At 46.3% G+C, this 19,430-nt stretch overlaps 1 protein-coding gene across 1 annotated transcript; it reads right to left on the bottom strand.

The window, feature by feature from the left end:
* Positions 1–13,730: 13,730 nt before the first annotated feature.
* Positions 13,731–18,509, bottom strand: LOC126022036 (uncharacterized). The gene is given in 6 exon segments (XM_049782904.1): positions 13,731–13,837; positions 15,910–16,756; positions 16,939–17,025; positions 17,028–17,301; positions 17,901–18,189; positions 18,368–18,509. Coding segments are annotated over 6 exon segments (1,746 nt in total).
* Positions 18,510–19,430: the final 921 nt, after the last annotated feature.

Raw genomic sequence — 19,430 nt, 5'->3', positions numbered from 1 at the left:
GCGTCATGGGCGGATATTACCTGCTAGAACCCTCCCATTTCCTGGGAGGGATCTAGGAAGAGGATAAAGGTGTGGCCTGAGGACCACGTGGGGGATTTGGCATTTACCTGGATGGAGAGCGATGGCTAAGGGATAAGCGAGAATGCAGGGCTGAATGCCCTGTAAATAGTTAGCAGCCACATCTGATGGCTAGGGCTAAATAAAGATGATTTCTCTGGAACTTGTCTTCATGTAAGTTTTCTACTCGCCGCCGATCACCTAAATCTGGAACCCGCCAGCTGAATGGGGGTGGCAGAGCCTCGTGGCCAGAGCTGAAGGGCAAAGGAATCCACCGCCTTCCAAGCCCATCCCAAGGGCTTAATGCAACATTTAGGTCTGGTCATTTCTTATTTTCACTTAAATTTCAAGCAACTGTTCCTAGTATCATTCACTTTTTTTCCATTCAATTTATGAGGCAGAGCAAAATGATTCAGGTTCTGTGATTCTGTTGAAAAAACAAAACAAAACAAAAAGCAACCAGAAACAGCAAAAAAAAAAAAAAAAAAACGAAACACACACACACACACACACAATAATAAGAAAGGAAAAAAGAAAAAGAGAGAAAAAATTTAAACAAAAGCAAACAGGGGGAGGGCTAGTGTGGCAAGATTTATTTTTTATATTTTTGTTATATTTTTTGTTTTGTTTTCGGGGGTTGTTTGTTTTTTGTTTTTTTGGTTTTTTGTTTGTTTTTTTTACATAGGCACAGTAAGTATTGGGAGTTTTAGAAAGGGCCTAAGAGATTCAGGGTTTCTCCACTCCTGAAGCATACTCTCTTGGTAACTACAGGCCCCAGACATGCTCATTATCAAACCCCAAGGTCTTTTTATAGTGCCAAGAAATGTTCTGCTCAGTTGTGGCTGACTAAAGCAGTCCTCTGTCATTAGAGATCTTGGTATTTGCACAGATCCTAGGACAAAGTCTAGGATAAAGTTTTTCTTTATGGTTCTAGAAGTTCTGCTCCATCACGGTTGTTGTAGTCTGTCTTCTGTAATTAGTGGTCTTGGTTTTTGCACAGATCCTAAAGTGAAGCCTAATATAGAGTCTTTCCTTATGGTTCCAGAAGTTCTGTTCAGTCATGGTTGTCAAAGTCAGACCTCCGGAATTCGAGATCTTGGTATTTGTACAAGTTCTAGGCTGCAACCTAGACTAGGGTCGTACTTATTGGTCCCAGAAAGAGTTCTGTGATGTATTAATTATAAATTAATGAGTCCTAGTGTGATGAATGTTTTTTGGCTCATCCTAGCGCCTGCCGCTCTTTCATCTGGTGGTCTGTAAGTGCAGGGTGATGGTGAAGAATGACCCACAGGCAGTCAGATGAAGTTTCAGGAGACATGCAGCTTTATTACTGAGCCCTAATCACCGTGTGCTTTTTTCTCATGGCCTCTAAGCTAGGCAGCCTTTTCCTGCTCCTCTGCATTCATCCTGTCTCTGATCTCTCCCTTTGCTGCATCGTTCTCTCTCTCTTCCCTTCCCCCAGGCCACCTCTCTCTTCTTTCCCAACCACAGACCCCTCCCAGCTATGGGAGGATCTCACCATCCAGTTGAGATTGACAGGAAGTTTAGGGAGGGGTAACATCTTCCCCTTCCTTAGGAGAAAAAGAACAGAAGCCCAGCGAAGCTCAACTAAGGAAAAACTTTTTAAGGACCCCCTGCATCTTTGTTTTAGGTTTATCTCTTACATCTATTTGCATCATCATTGTGCTGCTGGTTAAAATGTGTTTTATAGTTTTTCCTAATTAATATTTCCTAATTACTATAATGTTTTATGGTGTACCTTTATTTACCAACCTGTTTTCAAACTGTATTTTCTGTATAAATGTTGTAATTAAGTTTAGGGAAGTTTATGGAAAGGAATTAGGATGTTTCAGTCTAAAAGTGCTTGGTGAAATAGTGTTAGGAATCTCAAACTACAAGTGTATTTTGCAGAAAAGTTGTTTGTGGAAAAGGTTGATATTTTAATTATACACTATACACTATACACTATAAACTGTATTGCTTGGGGTAATATTAGGGTTTCCGCCTTTGGCCAAAGGCAGAGGTCAGGAAAACAAAGACTAAGCTTTTATCCTTTTTATTTAAAACAAGGAAGGGGGAGAGGCAATAGTCTGCTCAGTCATGGTTGTCAGTTTTCTGTAATTAGTGATCTTGGTTTTTGTTTTGTTTTGATTTGGGGCGACAACCCGGTGACACTCAGGGGTTACTCCTGGCTATGCGCTCAGAAATCGTTCCTGGCTGTGGGCCATATGGGACACCCAGGATCGAGGTCCATCCTGGGTAAGCTGTATACAAGGCAAATGCCCTACCACTGCTCTCTATTGCTCCAGCCCCATGATCTTGGTTTTTGTACAGATCAAAGTACAGTGTGTCTTCTGATTTCATGTTACCATTAGGTTGATGAGGTAGGGCAACCTGCTCTTAGAGACAAGGTTTCCTTGTCGTCAGGATGTCTATCAATCTGACTCAAGTTGGTGCCAGCATGGTATTAGGAACTTCCCAGGGGGAGTTTGATTCCTGGTGCTGTTGCAGGAAACTGTGTCGATTCTGCAGTTGGGATCTGGGGTTTGGGGTTGCTGTCCGATCACATAGAGTCTAAGCCGAGTTCCCATAACAAGTGTTCAGGGTGGGGACAGCCCTGTATTATAAAATGTATGTGTTCATATTCCTAGTAGATAAGAGCTTGTTACTATACATAAAATTTCCTCTTCTTTAGTATGCAAAAGGGAATAGTGTCATATTGCTTGTGCTTTTGGGGGTAAGAGTGATAGGCTATACCTTCAAAATAACCCATATGTCAAAGCAACACCATCCTGGTCATCCAGTCGTCAAGATCACTGGAAGCCAAAGCATAATCTTTGGGAGTCTTGTCCTTCTGAACCTCTGCTGCTGGGAGGCGGGTAGTTGAGTGTGAAGAATGCCTATGGAGACAAGCAGTGCAGGGTGCAGGGAGAATGTCATCTCTCTTTCTCTCTCCCCTCTCCCTCCTTCCTCATCTCTTAGGATAAATCCCATTGAAATAAACGAAATCACACCTTCCATGCCTGCTTCTTTTTCTCTCCTTCAGGATGCACCTCCTGGAGTGGGGAGAGACTGCAACCCCAAGAGAATCCAAATGAGGTTCTCCCCTTATGCTGGCTCTGTTGGAGCTGTTGGAAAACATGGGCCAACGAGACTGCTCAAAGGGCTGGAGCACAGGATTTTCATGCACAAGGCCCAGGTTTGAGTCCAGCTCTGAGTACCACTAGAAAAGACCCCCAAACACCACCTCAAAAATAGCATGTGGCCCTGAAACTATAAAATGTGATGTTTCAGAACACACGTTCTGCAAAAGCTTCTCAAAGCTCCTGCCCAAAATGTCAGTAAGTAGCCGGGGAAGGGCAGGTTCGAGGGCAAGATTCCCTTCTTCTCAGGGTCAGTTTAGCTCTCCCCACTGAATTCCTCTTCTTACTGTCTGTTCCCTCCATGTCTGCTCACTCTTGATCTTACTGAAGTGTCAGGATCTCAACTCAGTGTTTCTTCCCCCTTAAAGTGACAGCTGTTCAACAATTAGCAGCATGTTTGCACTGAAATAATTACCATCTAAAATGAGGTTCCCATCTGAGATCACATATTTGATTTAGAAATGTTTGCCCTTCCTTTCGAGATGGAAATTTTAATAACCGTGGATTTATAATAGATGAGTGGACTCCCCCATGCCACCTCCACCTCTGCCACTGCTTCCTGATATTAGTGAGCTACAAAATCACTGTTCAAAGTGTTCTCAGTCAGGGCTGACTAATTGGCTTTGTCTTCTCCTGGCCCTGGTGGCCATCACATGTGCATTTTTGTGTGTTTAACAGGGTGTGAACAGCGGAAGGGGAGCACTCCTCCACGTGCAAATCTATAAATGTCTGAGCCCACATGGCTTTGTGTCAACATGGGGGTTAGGCATTGGTGCAGAATAGAGGGCATCTATTGGGACAGGACTAGAGCAATCAGAGGACGGGACTTTAAACAGGGTCTGCACACACACATACACACACACACACACACACACACACACACACACACACACACACACACACACCTGTCTTCATCCTGCAGCAGAATGCTTTTGTTTTTCCATTACTGGTGACCTCAATACAGCCTGGAAAGCCCATTTGGCTTCTCCTGAATCTCCAATCTTTCAAGCTGCCCTGCCTGTCCCTTGCCCTTCCATCTCACTGAACCAAAAATTCTGCTCTGCTTCTCACCTGGCCCCAGAGCAGACCCAGCGATTCAGAAAGTAGGTGAACAATCAGACAGGGGAGGGCAGAGGGCCATGTGACCAGCACTTTTCTTCCTGTTCCTGACCTACTTCTACAGAAAAACTCTGGGTCTGGGTTCCATCTCCAACCTCAGCCGCCCTGGCTCCCAGAGCTAGCAGGCAAGCCCAGGAGACTCTTCTCAATCTGCATTCCTCCAAAAGCAAATGAGTGTTCCCACTGTGCTTCCTTCACCCAAGGGCTTTCTCTTCAAACTAACCTAAGGAAAAAGGGAGGAAGTGAAAACACAGGGGAGTGTTATTCAGAGGCAAAGGAAGTGTCTGAGTTTGCCGTTTTGTTTTTTTTTTTTTTTTGTCATCCTAAACTTAATAACAATGATAAGTGAAAAGGTTACTAAAAGGCTTCAGAACCTGGCAGGAAAGGGAAAGGAGTCTTTTTCCTTCCCTCCCCTCCCCTCTCCCCTTTTCTCCCCTCTTCCCTCCTCTCTCCTCCATTCCCTTCCCATCCCCTCCTCTCCCCCTCTTCTCTCTCCTCTTTCCCCCATTCCCCCCCTTATCTCTCTTCGCTCTCTCTCCTCTCTGTTAGGACTAAGATTTAGAAATAACTGTAACCTTTTTTGGTTTTGGGTCACACCCAGCAGCGCACAGGGATTGCACAGGGGTTATTCCTGGCTCTGTGCTCAGAAATTGCTCCTAGCAGGCACTGGGGACCATATGGGATGTCGGGATTCAAACTACCATCTGTCCTGGGTCTGCTGCGTGCAAGGCAAACATCCTACCACTGTGCTATCTCTCCAGCCCCTGTAACCTAAATGTTGATGTTAGAATATGGTGTATCTTTGCTTAGAGATAACATTGCTTTGACTTCATACTCTGCTTCCTTGAGGAAGTTAACTGCTGTTTTTTTTCTGTAAACCTGGCTTCACTGTGAATCTAGGTACAGACATGATAGTCTCTGGTTTTAAGGAACTGAGACTAGGCCGAGAAGAGCAGCCAGTTCCTGGAACCTTATGGTCAAGAACTGGCTTCCTGGTCAGATATCAGAGGCTAAACACCAATGGAACAGACGTCCAGATGACATCCACACCCTGGTCCAACACCACACCCTGGGTCTGGGGAGGTATGATCACCCTTCACTGAGCCTGCAGCCCACCATAAAACTAACTGATGAAACTTTGTATTAAGAATCAATCGTAGCCATCTGTCCAATGCAATATGTACTAAGAACCTATAATTTTAAAGATCAACTACCCAGAGGCGGGAATCCCCTTGAGTAGACTGAAGCCCTAGGTAACCCATAAAAATGGCCTGAGAGCCATTCTTGGAGTCCTCATTTCTTTTTCTTTTCTTTTTTGGTTTTGGGGTCACACCCGGCAGCACTCAGGGGAGTTACTCCTAGCTCTATGCTCAGAAATCGTTCCTGGCAGGCTCGGGGAACCATATGGGATGCCAGGATTCGAAACTCCATCCTTCTGCATGCAAAGCAAACGCCTTACCTCCGTGTTATCTTTCCAGCCCCCAGAGATACAGGACTCCAGAATGCTGGAATAAACTCTGTTGTTTTTACAATGATTTACTGTCTTCCTGGTGGTTTTTTGGGTGGAGGATCCTGAGTCCCGGACCTAACACTTTCCTCTCCTCCCTCCCCTCCCCTCTCCTCTACTCTCCCTGATGAGTATTCTCTTGGTGATTAGTCTTCTGGGAAAGCTTGCGGTGGCAATTCTGGGAAATGTTCCCATTGTCTTCCCACCAGTTTAGAGATAAACTAAATACCTCAAACAACAGAGAAATAGATTGTCGGGGAGGGGGGGAGGGAGAGAGGGAGGGAGGGGGAGGGAGAGAGGAAGAGCGAGAGGGAGGGAGGGAGGGAGGGAGGAGGAGGGAGAGAGGAAGAGCGAGAGGGAGGGAGGGAGGGAGGGCGGGGGAGCGCTCAACAGTTTGAGTACATTTGCATGCAGCAGGCTCAGGTTGATTCCCAACACCACATGGTCTCCAGAGTACCATCAGAATTAAGTTCCAAATTCAGAGCACAGAGTATCTTCTAGGCATTTACTGCTATTTAAATTTATTTAAGATCATAACATATTAGGCAGAGTGCATAGTACAGCGAGTAAAGAGTGGAGAATCTAGTTCAATTGCCAGCATCCTATATGATTCCCTGTGTCTACCAGGAGTAATTCCTTAGTGCAGAGCAAGGAATAAGCCCTAAGCACAGCCAGGTGTATCCCCAAAACAAAACAAAAAGATCATAACATTTCTTAACACTTAAACCTTCTGAAGGTTTATTGCAAAATCACATTCCTTTCTCATCCTCTGGAAATCTCACCACACCCATCCCTTGTTCTGCTACAGTCTTGGAGCTTCTGACCCTAAGTGAGTTAGTGTTGAGAGCATCTCATACTGTGACCCCCAAAGAAGCAGGGGGTTAAAAGAAGTGCTAGAGCTCTGCCAGGGACACAGAGTTGACTACAAAGGTCACTGTCAGCACAGTGGCAATGAGAGAGACTTGGGGATAGCCCAGCAGGTGGCAGCGTGAGGCCAGGGAGGCTGCAAGTTCTGCAAGACTGAAGAAAAGGATTTTTCCTTGTAGTGACTACAACTGATGGTAAATCTAACATATATATGTATATCTTAGATATGTAAGATATAGATATAGATATCTCAGATATATATGTATATATGAAAGATATAGATATCTCAGATATATGTATATGTAATATAAGATATTGATATCTAATTATATGTATATATAGATATACATATATATATAGGCTGGTGTCCCTGGCCTCTACGTTACCTCCTCATTCCCACAGTTCACATTTTTAAGTTTATAACAAGAAAATTCATCACATAGTTGACATAGTTGATAATAATATATTTATATATTTATATATAAATAAAATATTTATATATTTGCTTCCAATAAGTAAAAGCAAAGATTAGAAAAAATATTAAAAATATTAAAAATAAATAAAGTTAAGAGAAGAAAGTTAAAGGAAAAGAAGAAAGAAAGAAAGAAAGAAAGATAGAGAGAAAGAAATAAAGATAAAGAAAAAAGAGAAAGAAAGAAAGAGAGAGAAAGAAAGAAAGAAAGAAAGAAAGAAAGAAAGAAAGAAAGAAAGAAAGAAAGAAAGAAAGAAAGAAGGAAGGAAGGAAGGAAGGAAGGAAGAAAGAAAGAAAGAAAGAAAGAAAGAAAGAAAGAAAGAAAGAAAGAAAGAAAGAAAGAAAGAAAGAAAGAGGGAGGGAGGGAGGGAGGGAGGGAGGGAGGAAGGAAGGAAGGAAGGAAGGAAGGAAGGAAGGAAGGAAGGAAGGAAGGAAGGAAGAAAGGAAGGAAGGAATACAGCGATTAAGCACATTTGTGAAAATTACGGTATCTCCAATGAAGTCATTAGTACAGTGGCAGAAGATTTAGTAAGCTCTTGTTGTCCATTCTATTAAATCGGGGTGTTCCTTTAGGGATGACACCATCAAACATATGAAGTTATTCAAAAATTCAAACCACAGGGGCCGGGCAGTGGCGCTAGAGGTAAAGTGCCTGCCTTGCCTGAACTAGCCTAGGACGGACCGATTGCAGTCCGATTCCCCGGTGTCCCATATGGTCCCCCAAGCCAGGAGCGACTTCTGAGCACATAGCCAGGAGTAACCCCTGAGCGTCACCGGGTGTGGCCCAAAAACCAAAAAAAAAAAAAAAAAAAAAAAGATTCAAACCACAGTTACTGATACTACGTCTTTTAGGGGCATATACTCAGCTGTATATAGGGTGGATATAGAGGTAGATTACCTGAACTTGCCAAAAAAAGCCCTGGTGATATCAACCCCCAAACTGACTTACCAGAAGAGTGGCCAGATCAGTGTCCCCAAAGGGAATCATAGAGGATCAGTAATATGCCAGGGCCATCAGAGATGATGACTGTGGATGACGGAAGCAGCAGGCATGGCTTTGGCAGGGTGGGGTCTTGGCCTGCCCTCTCCTCCTTATCTTTCAAGACTCATTTTTTGGCTCGTTTGAGAAAAAGAGTGAGTCTATGAAGCTGGCTTGGTTCAAATATGGAAACTGTGTTTGTAGGTGTGATTAAGACTATCAAGCTTCCCAGAAGGAGGAAGATATGGGGGAGGGTGTCTGCACTTGCTCCAAAAAGGCCTGGTAATATCAGCCCCAAAACAGCATACCTGAGAAGTTTGAAGTTGGGTCAGACCCGTGTCCTAAAGAGAAATGTAAAGGATCAGTAATGAAGCAGTGCCATGAGGAAAGTGATGATTGTGACAATAGAGGCAGCAGGCATGGCTTTGGCAGAGTGAGGGCTTGGCCTGCCCTCTCCTCCTGAGATGGCTTGCTTTCTGCTGCATGAGCTAGAGTACCCATAGTTTTTCAGGGATCAGTTTACTTTCTGTTTAAGAAAAGAATCTCAGACCACATTTTTATTAAAATCTTTAAATAAGGGGCCTGAGAGATAGCATGGAGGTAAGGTGTCTGCCTTGCATGCAGAAGGATGGTGGTTCGAATCCTGGCATTCCATATAGTCTCCCGTGCCTGCCAGGGGCGATTTCTGAGCGTAGAGCCAGGAGTAAACCATGAGCGCTGCCAGGTGTGACCCAAAATCCCCCCCCCCCAAAAAAATATCTTTAAAAATTAGCTAGCCTCAGTGGGAGGGGAGTTTTACATCTTAATATCATGCAGGCAGCGCTGGCCCCTAATGCCCCCCACCTTGGAATGTGTACTTCGAGAAGGGCAGTCAGGGAGAAGGGGAGCAGGATCCCATTTTATGGTGTCCTGTATTGTTATTCAGGCAGAATAAAGTTAAAAGGAACTGTACAGCTGTCTTGCATGAGGAATGAATAAATGAACACAAGACCACAATTATACACTGATAATGTACTTTTTCTGGGGCTGCTAGGAAAAGAGCTGTATCTGGGCTGGATATACTAGTATGAGTCTTAAAAAGATGCTTATAGAATCAACTCGTCCTTTCTCAGTTCCATCCCTACCCCAGAATAGAGTCAATGAGAAGGTGAAACAGTTTCTGTGGCTGATAAGACCAGACATAAGTCTACAAAAGAGTGGAACCAACCTCCTCACCACCACCCCTCACACCAATGTGGATCACTCCTGAATCTCCCCTGTAAAGCACCTAAAAGAGTGGACAGGACAGAGCCATGGCATAGCAGGTAGGACTCCTGCTTGCATTTTGCTGACCCAGGTTTGATTCCTGGCATCCTATTATGGTCACCTGAGCCTCTAGGAGTGATCCATGAGCACAGAGCCAGGAACAACCCCTAAGCATAACCAGGTCTGGTACAAACCACCTCCCCCTTCACCTCTCCTCTAACCCCCCCCCCCAAATAACTAGATCAAGTGGGAAATAACCTAATTTCCCATATAGTCCCATGGACAAGAATTTGCTCTTGGGACTAGATGATTAGATGACTGCCATCATAAGCTCAGTTCCCTTTACCCCTTCACCTCAATGAAATAAAAATAACTGCTCTTAATTGAACAAATGTCAGCCACAGTTCATATACTTTCTCACTCAACCCCTCCATTCATGCTATTATGCTTTCTTTAATTAGGCATTGGGTTGACTAACTTGATCCAGATCACAGCGCAAGTGTTTCTTGGCTTGTTCTTTCTTTTATGTGGGGGTTAGGTGATTGGGAATGTTGTTTGGGCCACATCAATATTGCTCAGAGTTATTCCCAAATTTGCATTGAGATATGATCCTTGTGGTTGGAGGATTGTTCATGGTGCCAAAATTTGAATTGAGATCAGAAAAATGCATGGCAAGCACCTTAATTGTTTGTGTTTTAAGTTTTGGGTCATACCCAGCAGCACTCTGGTTCCTCCTGGCTCTATGCTTAGAAATTGCTCCTGGTAGGCCTGGGAGACTGTATGGGATGCCAGGACTCAAACCACCATCCTTCTTCATGCAAGGCAAATTTCCTACCTCCAAGCTATCTCTCCGGCCCGCACCTTAATTCTTGTCCTATCTCTCAGGTCGAGCTTGGAACCCATTTGAACCATCTCAAAGTCCATAGCTTTACTGTAAGCAGCTGTGAGGTCCCCAAGGCCCTAAGGTCCTTCCCACCATGGAGGGTACTCTCAGAACTCAGAAAAAATTCTTGATGAATCACCCTCAAAGCTCCTTCTTGTTTCCTAAAAGGGCACAAACAAAGATAGTATTAGTGAAGGCAATGGATGGAATACAGAGGGAAATGGGCATCAGCTTCCAGTTTTTCTTCTCCAGTGTAATCAATTACCAGCTCTTAATGTGGTTCTTCTAACAAGTTGAGTTCTAGGTTGAAAAACATTAATAATAGAGTCCTGGATGGTGATAGATGATGGTGAGATGGATGGAGGTGAGGCCTTTCTTTGCCGGCCCAGGCCACGCACCTGAAACTCCCTCCAGCCAGTGGTCTCAGAGTGGCAGTGAAGAAATGATCCATAGGCAGTCAGGTTCAGGAGACATCAACTTTATTCAGGCCCTAGCCACCATGTGTGGCTCCTAAGCATTTAACCTTTTAAGCCTGCTCCATAAGTAGCCCTGCGTTCAAACCTGTCTCTACCAGCCACCTCTCTTGCTGAATCCTCTCTCTCTCCTCCCCCATCTATCTTTCTGGAGAGCAAAACAGGGAGCCAAAGACCCCTCCAAGATGTGGGCAGGTCTACCTCTCAAGATGAGCAAAACAGGAAGTTAGGGGAGGGGTAACACTCTGTATATGTGTATCCCACACAATGAAACTTACTGAATCCAGGAAAACTCACTGAGCCTTGTTGTCCAGAGTTGCTATTCCCTAATGCCTGATGGACATATGCTTTCCACCTCATTCATGTGCCTCTACCCATGTTGGTTTAATGTGTATTTATTTAAGTAGCAATCAGGAACCTTGAGTATGATCATCAAGTGTCTTTCTGAGTTCTCTGAGTCTTTCCAACCTGGCAGTGGTCTTTAGCCCCTTCTTCATAACTGCTTAGTAGTGTAAGGCTCGGTAGTCCAGATGCTGCTCCAACTTAGAGAAATGAAGACACAGTCACTCAGGCAAAAGCTCAAGTGAGTTATTTATTCTGGCCGGCCAGGATCCAGTGCCCATCCAGAACCGAAGAGAGGCAAAGGACCACGTGGCTTTTTTGTTCATCCTTATATACTATAAGAGGGGGAGAGGGGGTAGGGATGATTTCCTTATAAGGGCATAACATCCTCTAAGACATTCTGATGTAAAACAAGTTCCTTATAAGGGCATAACATCTGCTAAGACATTCTGAGGTAGGACAAGGTATCACATGAGCTTAGGGTTGGTATGAACTTCCTTTTTAGGACAAAAAAGGTTAGATACAAAAAGCAGGTATAAGCATAGAAAATTACAGAATTCTGGTTACAAAACCTGACCTTTAAGTTCCATGAGCTACAGCAGTGAGAGCTGGTGTAACTAGTTTTGACTTCCCTTTTCAATCCCCACTTCTTGTAGTAAGGCTTCTAATCCTAGAAGCCATTATGATGGGGGCCTCCATCTCCTGATATTCCTGGTCAGAATTGCCTGCGTGAGCTAATTCTTGGTACTGTTGGCATGATACCATGAGCTTGACTTCCCCAACCTGAGCCCGAATGAATGTAGTGAGGTGATTGATTATGCATGGCCTGATGGCTACCAGGAGTAGGAGGCCCAAAAGGGGCCCCAGAAGGGTTTTTAGATAGGGGAGAATCCCACCCCATAAAGATCATAAGGGACCATCTAATAGCTCCTTTTTTCTTTTGGCCAGCTCCTCTTGATGGTGTCTGATTCTGTCTCGCACTACTCCCGATTTGTTAGTATAGAAACAACATTCTTCTTGCAAGGCCATGCAAAGCCCTCCTTTCTCTGCCAAGATTAAATCTAACCCTCGCCTGTTTTGTAATACCACTTAAGCCAAGAAGTCGAGCTGGTCCTGCAGATCACTAATAGATTTATATACCATCTCCACATCTGAAATTAACTGTTGCGAGAGCCTATTATACCTGTATATTGATATTACTAGCCCTGCTCCCCCAGTCGCCAATCCACCTGCTACCCCGAGCCCTACCAGTAGGGGCAGGAACACCATGGCTTGCTGAGACCGACGAGTACCACCTAAGAGGTCTATGCTAGGCAGAGGGATGGGCTCTATCCCCGGGATGATGTCAATGTTGGGAAGTACTAATGCTGGGGCACAAATTCCAGTCCAGTTTTGGGGTAAAAGAGAGTAAGCCAAATTTCCCCCACATATCTATACCCGTCCCGGAGGTAAGCACCCTGGGTTTGGGGGGCAAGGTAGGATTTATGAGCACTGAGCGGCTCCTACCTGACCCAGGTCTACAGATTCAGTGCCATTATGTGAATAGAAAACAGAAGATCCAAAGCTAAAAGGGACTACCTTAAAGGGTTTGACATATGTACAACTAAAAGAAGCAAAGGTTAGATTACCTAGTCGGATAAGAACAGCCAGAGGCCAATTTTCCCCCATCCTCATACAAAGCCAACAATCAGCAGCTAACGAAGAGTTAGAGAAATTAAGAAGTTTGTGAGTTTCTTCTAGGATGTCCTGAGTATTTGGATCTAACTTTTCAGCAGGCATCCGGGGTCAGAGGAAGGGATGCTGGGGCCACTTAGGCATTAGGGTCTCCACCTCCTTTGTAGCCCAGTCTATGGCCTCCTTCTCTCTTTCCTGGTCTGTCAGCCCCCCCCCCCATTTGAGATGTGAATGGGTGCCTTTAAGGGCCAGTAGACCAAGTCTCCCACTTGGGCCATGCAACTCGCGGCTCCATAGGGGGACTTATGGCTATTAACTGTCCATTCCCCTCCCATGCTCCCCTTGTAAGTTTCAGTGAACTTGGCCACCAGATATGCCTTGTTATTTTTGGTACACTCTTGATACTCCCTATAGCACCGGGAGTGAACTTGATCAAGCTCCACACATCCAGCAGGGCATTGCCCCCCCCAAAGAGGCAGAGGCTGAGGTTTTGCTTTACACACCTATTCCGGCTCCTCCCCCACATGGGAAGAAGTAGGGGACTGGAGGTAAGCAGTTCTAGTTCCGCAGTATACTTGCCGAGTGTACAGAAGCCTACTGTTGAGTTGATAGCCCCCCCACCCTGCAGTCACAGGGGTTTCCATATAGTCTTTTTACTAGTTCATCCGGGTGTACGGCCTGGTCGAGTCCTCCCTCAGAAAGTGCCAGGAGGAGCATTGTCAGAGTCAGTGAGCACAGCAGGGCTGGAGTGTGCCCGCCGGACCTGAATCTTGAGGGGATTCTCAGTGCGCTCCACTTTCCACTCATCATGGTTGAGATCAGCAGAAGCAGGTTTTAGATGGGAGGCATGAACCCAGGAAGCAATGCCATCCACCTTAACAGCAGTCGGAATGGTCAGAAGGAAGACATAAGGCCCTTTCCACCTAGGCTCTAGTGTCTGCCAGTGGTGCCTCTCACCAGGACCTGGTCTCATGGCTTGAGACGGTGAGGCACCGTCAGTTCTCCAGGTTCATATGCCTGTCTGAGTCCCTTCCAGACTTGACTTTGTAGGGCAGCAATGGCGGCCAGCCGAGCTGCTAGGGGAGTGGAAGGGGGAGAAAAAACATTATAAGGCTCAGAAGGCATTCGTGGCCTGGAGAGATAGCACAGCGGCGTTTGCCTTGCAAGCAGCCGATCTAGGACCAAAGGTGGTTGGTTTGAATCCCAGTGTCCCATATGGTCCCCTGTGCCTGCCAGGAGCTATTTCTGAGCAGACAGCCAGGAGTAACCCCTGAGCACCGCCAGGTGTGGCCCAAAAACCAAAAAAAAAAAAGAAAAGAAAAAAAAAAAAAGAAGGCATTCGCACTGGGGGGGGGGGCATACAACACTTCAAAGGGGGTTAATTCACACAAAGAAGGCAAGGGTGGTATTTCTTGCCCTGAAGAGGGCTGAAGGTAGGAGGGTGGTCTAGTCCCCAACGCCAGTCTCTAGAGATAATTTGGTCAGAGTCTCCTTAATTGTTATATTCATCCTTTCTACCTGCCCTGAACTTTGGGGATGATATGCACAATGCAGTTTCCAATTGATCCCCAGGGTCTTGGCTCATCCCTGACTTATCTGGGCCACAAAAGCAGGTTCGTTGTCTAATCCAATTACCTGAGGAAGTCCAAACCAGGGGAAGATGTCATCTAATATCTTCTTAGCCACCACCTGGGCTGTTTCCTTCTTGCTTCCACCCATGGGCAAGCTTCCACCCATCCTGAAAATGTATCTACAAAGACTAGCAAATACTTTAATCCATATATGGCAGGCTTGATTTTAGTGAAATCAATTTCCCAATGTTGGCCCGGTATCTCCCCTCTCAGTCTCTTCCCGGTCCCCATCTTGGTAGGATAGGCATTTACCAGTTGACAGGGTCGGCAGGATTTTACAATTTTTTCAGCCTCTCTGGTTTGGGTGCCTGGGACCATTCTCTAATTAGCTCCATCATTTTTCTGGACCCTAGGTGAGTGAGTTGGTGAAGAGTTTGCAGATACTGATTAACTTCTTGTACTTTGTCAGAAAGAAGGAAGTCTATAGCTGACACTGGAGGGAGGTTGTTGGGTTCAGTAACAGCAAGCATAGGGGTCTCCTTTGTGCGAAATGCTGCTGCCTTTGCTGCTTCATCAGCTCTTCAGTTCCCGAATGCGACAGTCCCTTTGCCCGTTCAATGAGCAGGACAGTGGACTATGGCCAGTTCTTTGGGTAGGAGTAGAGCCAATAAAAGATGCAGTATCTCTTCTTTGTTTTTAATTTCTTTGCCCGCGGAGGTCAGGAGTCCCCTCCTTTGGTAGATAGCGCCATGGACATGGGCAGTCCTGAAAGCGTACCTGCTATCCGTGTAGATGGTTGCTCTTTTTCCCACTGCCATTTCCAATGCCCTGGTAAGGGCTATCAACTCAGCTCGCTGAGCAGAGGTTCCCTATTTTAGGCGCTGAGACCAGTTAATGTCATGGTCACTTACCACCAAAGCTCCGGCTCCCCTGTCCCCATCCTGGAGAAATCTACTTCCATCTGTGTACCATATGACATCAGAGTTCTTTAATGGTTGGTCCGGTAGGTCCCTCCACAGCCAACTCTCTTTAGCCAGTAAATCCTGGCAGTTATGGAACACTGGTGCCTCAGACTCTTCAGGGAGCAGGTAGGCAGATGGTTATTCTGCCTTTGTCTAGAAGGATATTCTGATAGTGGGTGATACAGGCATTTGAGAGCCAACGATCGAGGGGCTGCCAAATTATACTTTCCAGAGCATGAGGGGCTATTATAGTTGACTTCTGTCCCAAGGAAATTTTATCCGCATCCTTTACCAGCAGTGCAGCCACGGCTATTGTCCTCAAACATTTAGGCCACCCGCTGGCCACTGAGTCTAATTTCTTTGATAAGTAGGCAACCGGCTTTTCCACGAACCCAGTGTCTGAGTCAGCACTCCCCGTGCCATCCCCCCTTTCTCTTCTAGATATAAGGTAAAGGGCTTGCTAGCATCAGGGAGGGCCAGGGCCGGGGCTGTGAGCAGAGCTGTTTTGATAGAGTCAAATGCCTTCTGGCATTCATGGGTCCACTCAAACTTTCATGAGGGGTTATAGTGGGGCTTCCAGACTGGCGAAACCAGGGATCCAGAGGCGTCAAAAACCTGCCGTCCCCAGAAACTCATGTAACTGCCGGCGAGTGGTAGGCACTGGGATTTGTGCCACAACCTTCTTCTGGGCCTTCATCAGCCATTGCTTTCCCTCTCGTAGCATGTACCCCAAAAACGTCACCTCCCTCTGGCACAGCTGCGCCTTCTTGGCTGATGCTCTATACCCTAGCCAGGCAAGTTCCTTTAGCAGGCTATGGGTGACCTGCTTGCTATCCTCTTCAGTTTTTCCTGCAATTAAAAGATCGTCCACATACTGCATCAAGGTAACCTGGGGGTGCTGGCTGCGGAAGAGACTTAAGTCTTAGTGCAGGGCCTCATCAAAGATGGTAGGAGAGTTTTTAAACCCCTGGGGAAGTCTGGTCCAGGTTAGTTGGCCTGAAATCCCTGCCTCAGGATCACTCCACTCAAAAGCAAATAAAGTTTGACTGGCCGGATGTAGGGACAGGCAGAAGAAAGCATCCTTTAAGTCCAGTACAGTGTACCATATTCTTTCAGGGTTTAAGGTGCTGAGGAGATTGTATGGGTTAGGCACAATGGTATGGAAATCTTCCACTCGGCTGTTAACTGCCCTTAGGTGCTGCACTGGCCGATAGTCCCCAGTCCCAGGCATTTTGACCAGGAGTAGTGGAGTATTCCAGGCCGACTGACACTGTACTAGGACCCCCTGTTGGAGAAGTTTCTGAATATGAGGAGTTATACCTTTCTTCACTTCCTGACTCATGGGGTACTGTCTGACTCGCACAGGGATAGCAGTAGCTTTCAGCTCTACCACTACTGGAGCCTGCAAGATAGACAACCCCAGTCCTGCAGTTTCAGCCCAAGCTCCCGGAACTAGTCTCAGTTAAAAATCAGTGTCTTCAGTGGCGTTTGCCTTGCAAGCAGCCGATCCAGGACCAAAGGTGGTTGGTTCGAATCCCGGTGTCCCATATGGTCCCCTGTGCCTGCCAGGAGCTATTTCTGAGCAGACAGCCAGGAGTAACCCCTGAGCACTGCCGGGCGTGACCCAAAAACCAAAAAAAAAAAAAAAAAATCAGTGTCTTGGTTTTCATGTGGCAAGGGATCATTTGTGAACAGTCTATATTCATCCTCAGACCTAATGGTCAGGACAGAGTGGTAAGTGGTTGGACACTGGAATTAAGAAAAGCAATTTCTGGACCAGTTTCTTCAAAAGTTATTTGGGCTCTGAGTTTGGTTAGCAAATCTCATCCCATTAGAGGTGAGGGGCAGTTTGGTATGACCAGGAAAGAATGCTTAATTTCTCTTTTCCCCAAGTCCATAGTCTGGAAAGTAGTCCAAGAATGGTAGCTACTTCCATTAGCCCCTTGTACTAAGGATTGTTTGCTAGAGAGGGGTCCCAGGGGCTTCTTTAGAACCGGGTATACTTCCCTGTATCAAGTTCAAAGTCTATGGGAGTCCCTTCCATCTTAAATTTAGCCCTGAGCTCCTAGAGGGGTTTGGAGCTCTGACCCCCCTATTCAGATTCAAGGGCCAGGGTCCTTGAAGGTCGGGGGGGTCGCGGAGGTGGGTGCATTCCCAAGCCCAGTGTCCTCTCTGGTGGCAGCGAGCGCATTGATCCTTGTCTAGGGGTCGGCGTCTTCATGGGCCCAGATCCCTACCTTTCTGACCTGCGCTAGATCTGTCTACCGCTACTGCCAAGACCCTTGCCAGCTCCTTATTCCTTCTTCTATCCTTTTGTTCTTCCCTCCTCTCTCTCTTCCCTCTCTTTTTCATCTGCTTCCTTTCTTTCCCTGTCTCTCTTCTCCTGCCACTCTCTCCTCTCCTTTTCTAGTCACTCCTCTCTTTCCTCCTTTGTTTCTCTCTTACTGAACATTTTCTCAGCCTCCTTTACTAGGTCCTGTAATGTCTTTCCCTGGATATCCTCCAGCCTCTGAAGTTTCTTTCTAATATCTGCTGCTGACTGTCCTACAAAAGCCATAATGACCAAAGCCTGATGAGTTTTGGAAGTTGGATCAAAAGGGGTATACTTCCTATAAGTTTCCATCAGCCTTTCTAGGAAAACCGCAGGAGGCTCATTGGGTCCCTGTATCACCTCTTTTACCTTGGCCAGATTGGTGGGCTTTCTAGCCATTTCCCGGAGACCTCTCATGAGAGTCTGGCGATAGGTGGACAGACTCCCCCTACCTTCGAACGTGTTGGGGTCCCAATCCGATCTCCGCAATGGGAAAGTGTCATCAATAACATTAGGTCTAGTAGTCACCAAGCCATCTAATCCTATCACATTTCTCTGGGCTGCTGCCAATATGTGGTCCTGTTCTTCAGTAGTGAATAGGGTATAAGCACTGCTGTCAGTTGTCCCAAGTAGGTTGGTGGGTGTTCATCAAAGAATCTAAAAGATTAATTAACCTAGTGGGGTCTTCAGAAAAGAGGGATGGTTAAGCTTCCAATTATTTCCAATTATTCCAATAATTCAGAAGAGGAGAAAGGCCAATACTGGAGGGTAGGCATCTCCCCTCCCCATCGTCCACCATAGGCCCTATTGGCCACAGTGGCATAATTGGCAAAGCTCCAGATGCCGGATCTCTTTGTTTGCTGCGGATCCCCGCAGCTGGCCCTGTTCGGCTCTCATCCGGCATGGACTCAGGGGGTGATGGAGGCAGGGGGGGTTACTCCTCCCCCCTCTCCCTGCAGCTTGGGGGAAGGCAAGGAGGAGGAGGATTCTGATGGGGAACAGGGTTCTGCCGCCACCTTGTCTATGGGAGCAGAGGGGGCATGAGCAGATGGGTGGTAAGGAAGGGGAGTCAAAGAAAAGCAGGTCCGTGGTGTCAGGGTAATTGCAGGCACAGCTCGCTCTTCGTTAGGCTTTAATTATGACACCCCCTTCGCCTTTACAGGTAGGATCATGGGCTCCAAGGGTGGCTGTAAGGAAGAAAGTTTAGGAGGGGGCAGGAATGGCTGCACCCAGTCAGGGGGGCTGGTACAAAGGTCTTCCCACATGAGAATATAGGGTTCTTGATCAGGATGTCTGTGCAGCCCTGGTCAATACACGATGTCCTTCACTCTGCAAACTAGGGAAACATGGAAAGACCCTCCCTGCGGCCATCCAACCTGAAAGGTCGGCCACTCAGCAGCACAACAGGTCTGCCACTTGCCCTTTTTGATGACCAGGGAACAATTTCGTGTGTGAGTCCTTACTTCCGACCACCCGGAATCCACATTGAGTGGGGACTCTCAAGTCTTCAGTCACACTACCATTCTCCTATTTCTATTTCTAACACATATCAAATTACGACCAACAACACAAGACATACTGCTATTTCCAACACATATCAAATCATGACCAACAACACAAGACACACTGCTTAGAACCCACCAAGTCATCGGTTCACCAATCCACTCCAGGCAGATCAAGGACTCCTGGCTGGCTCGCCAAAAATGTAAGGCTCTGTAGTCCAGAGGCTGCTCCGACGCAGAGAAATGAAGAGACAATCACTCAGGCAAAAGCTCAAGTGAGTTCTTTATTCTGGCCAGCCAAGGTCCAGTGCCCATCCAGAACT

Source organism: Suncus etruscus, chromosome 11 (assembly GCF_024139225.1).
Source record: "Suncus etruscus isolate mSunEtr1 chromosome 11, mSunEtr1.pri.cur, whole genome shotgun sequence".
Taxonomy (NCBI): domain Eukaryota; kingdom Metazoa; phylum Chordata; class Mammalia; order Eulipotyphla; family Soricidae; genus Suncus; species Suncus etruscus.
Note: the sequence above shows the minus strand (reverse complement) of the source record. Positions and strands in the feature narration are given on the sequence as shown.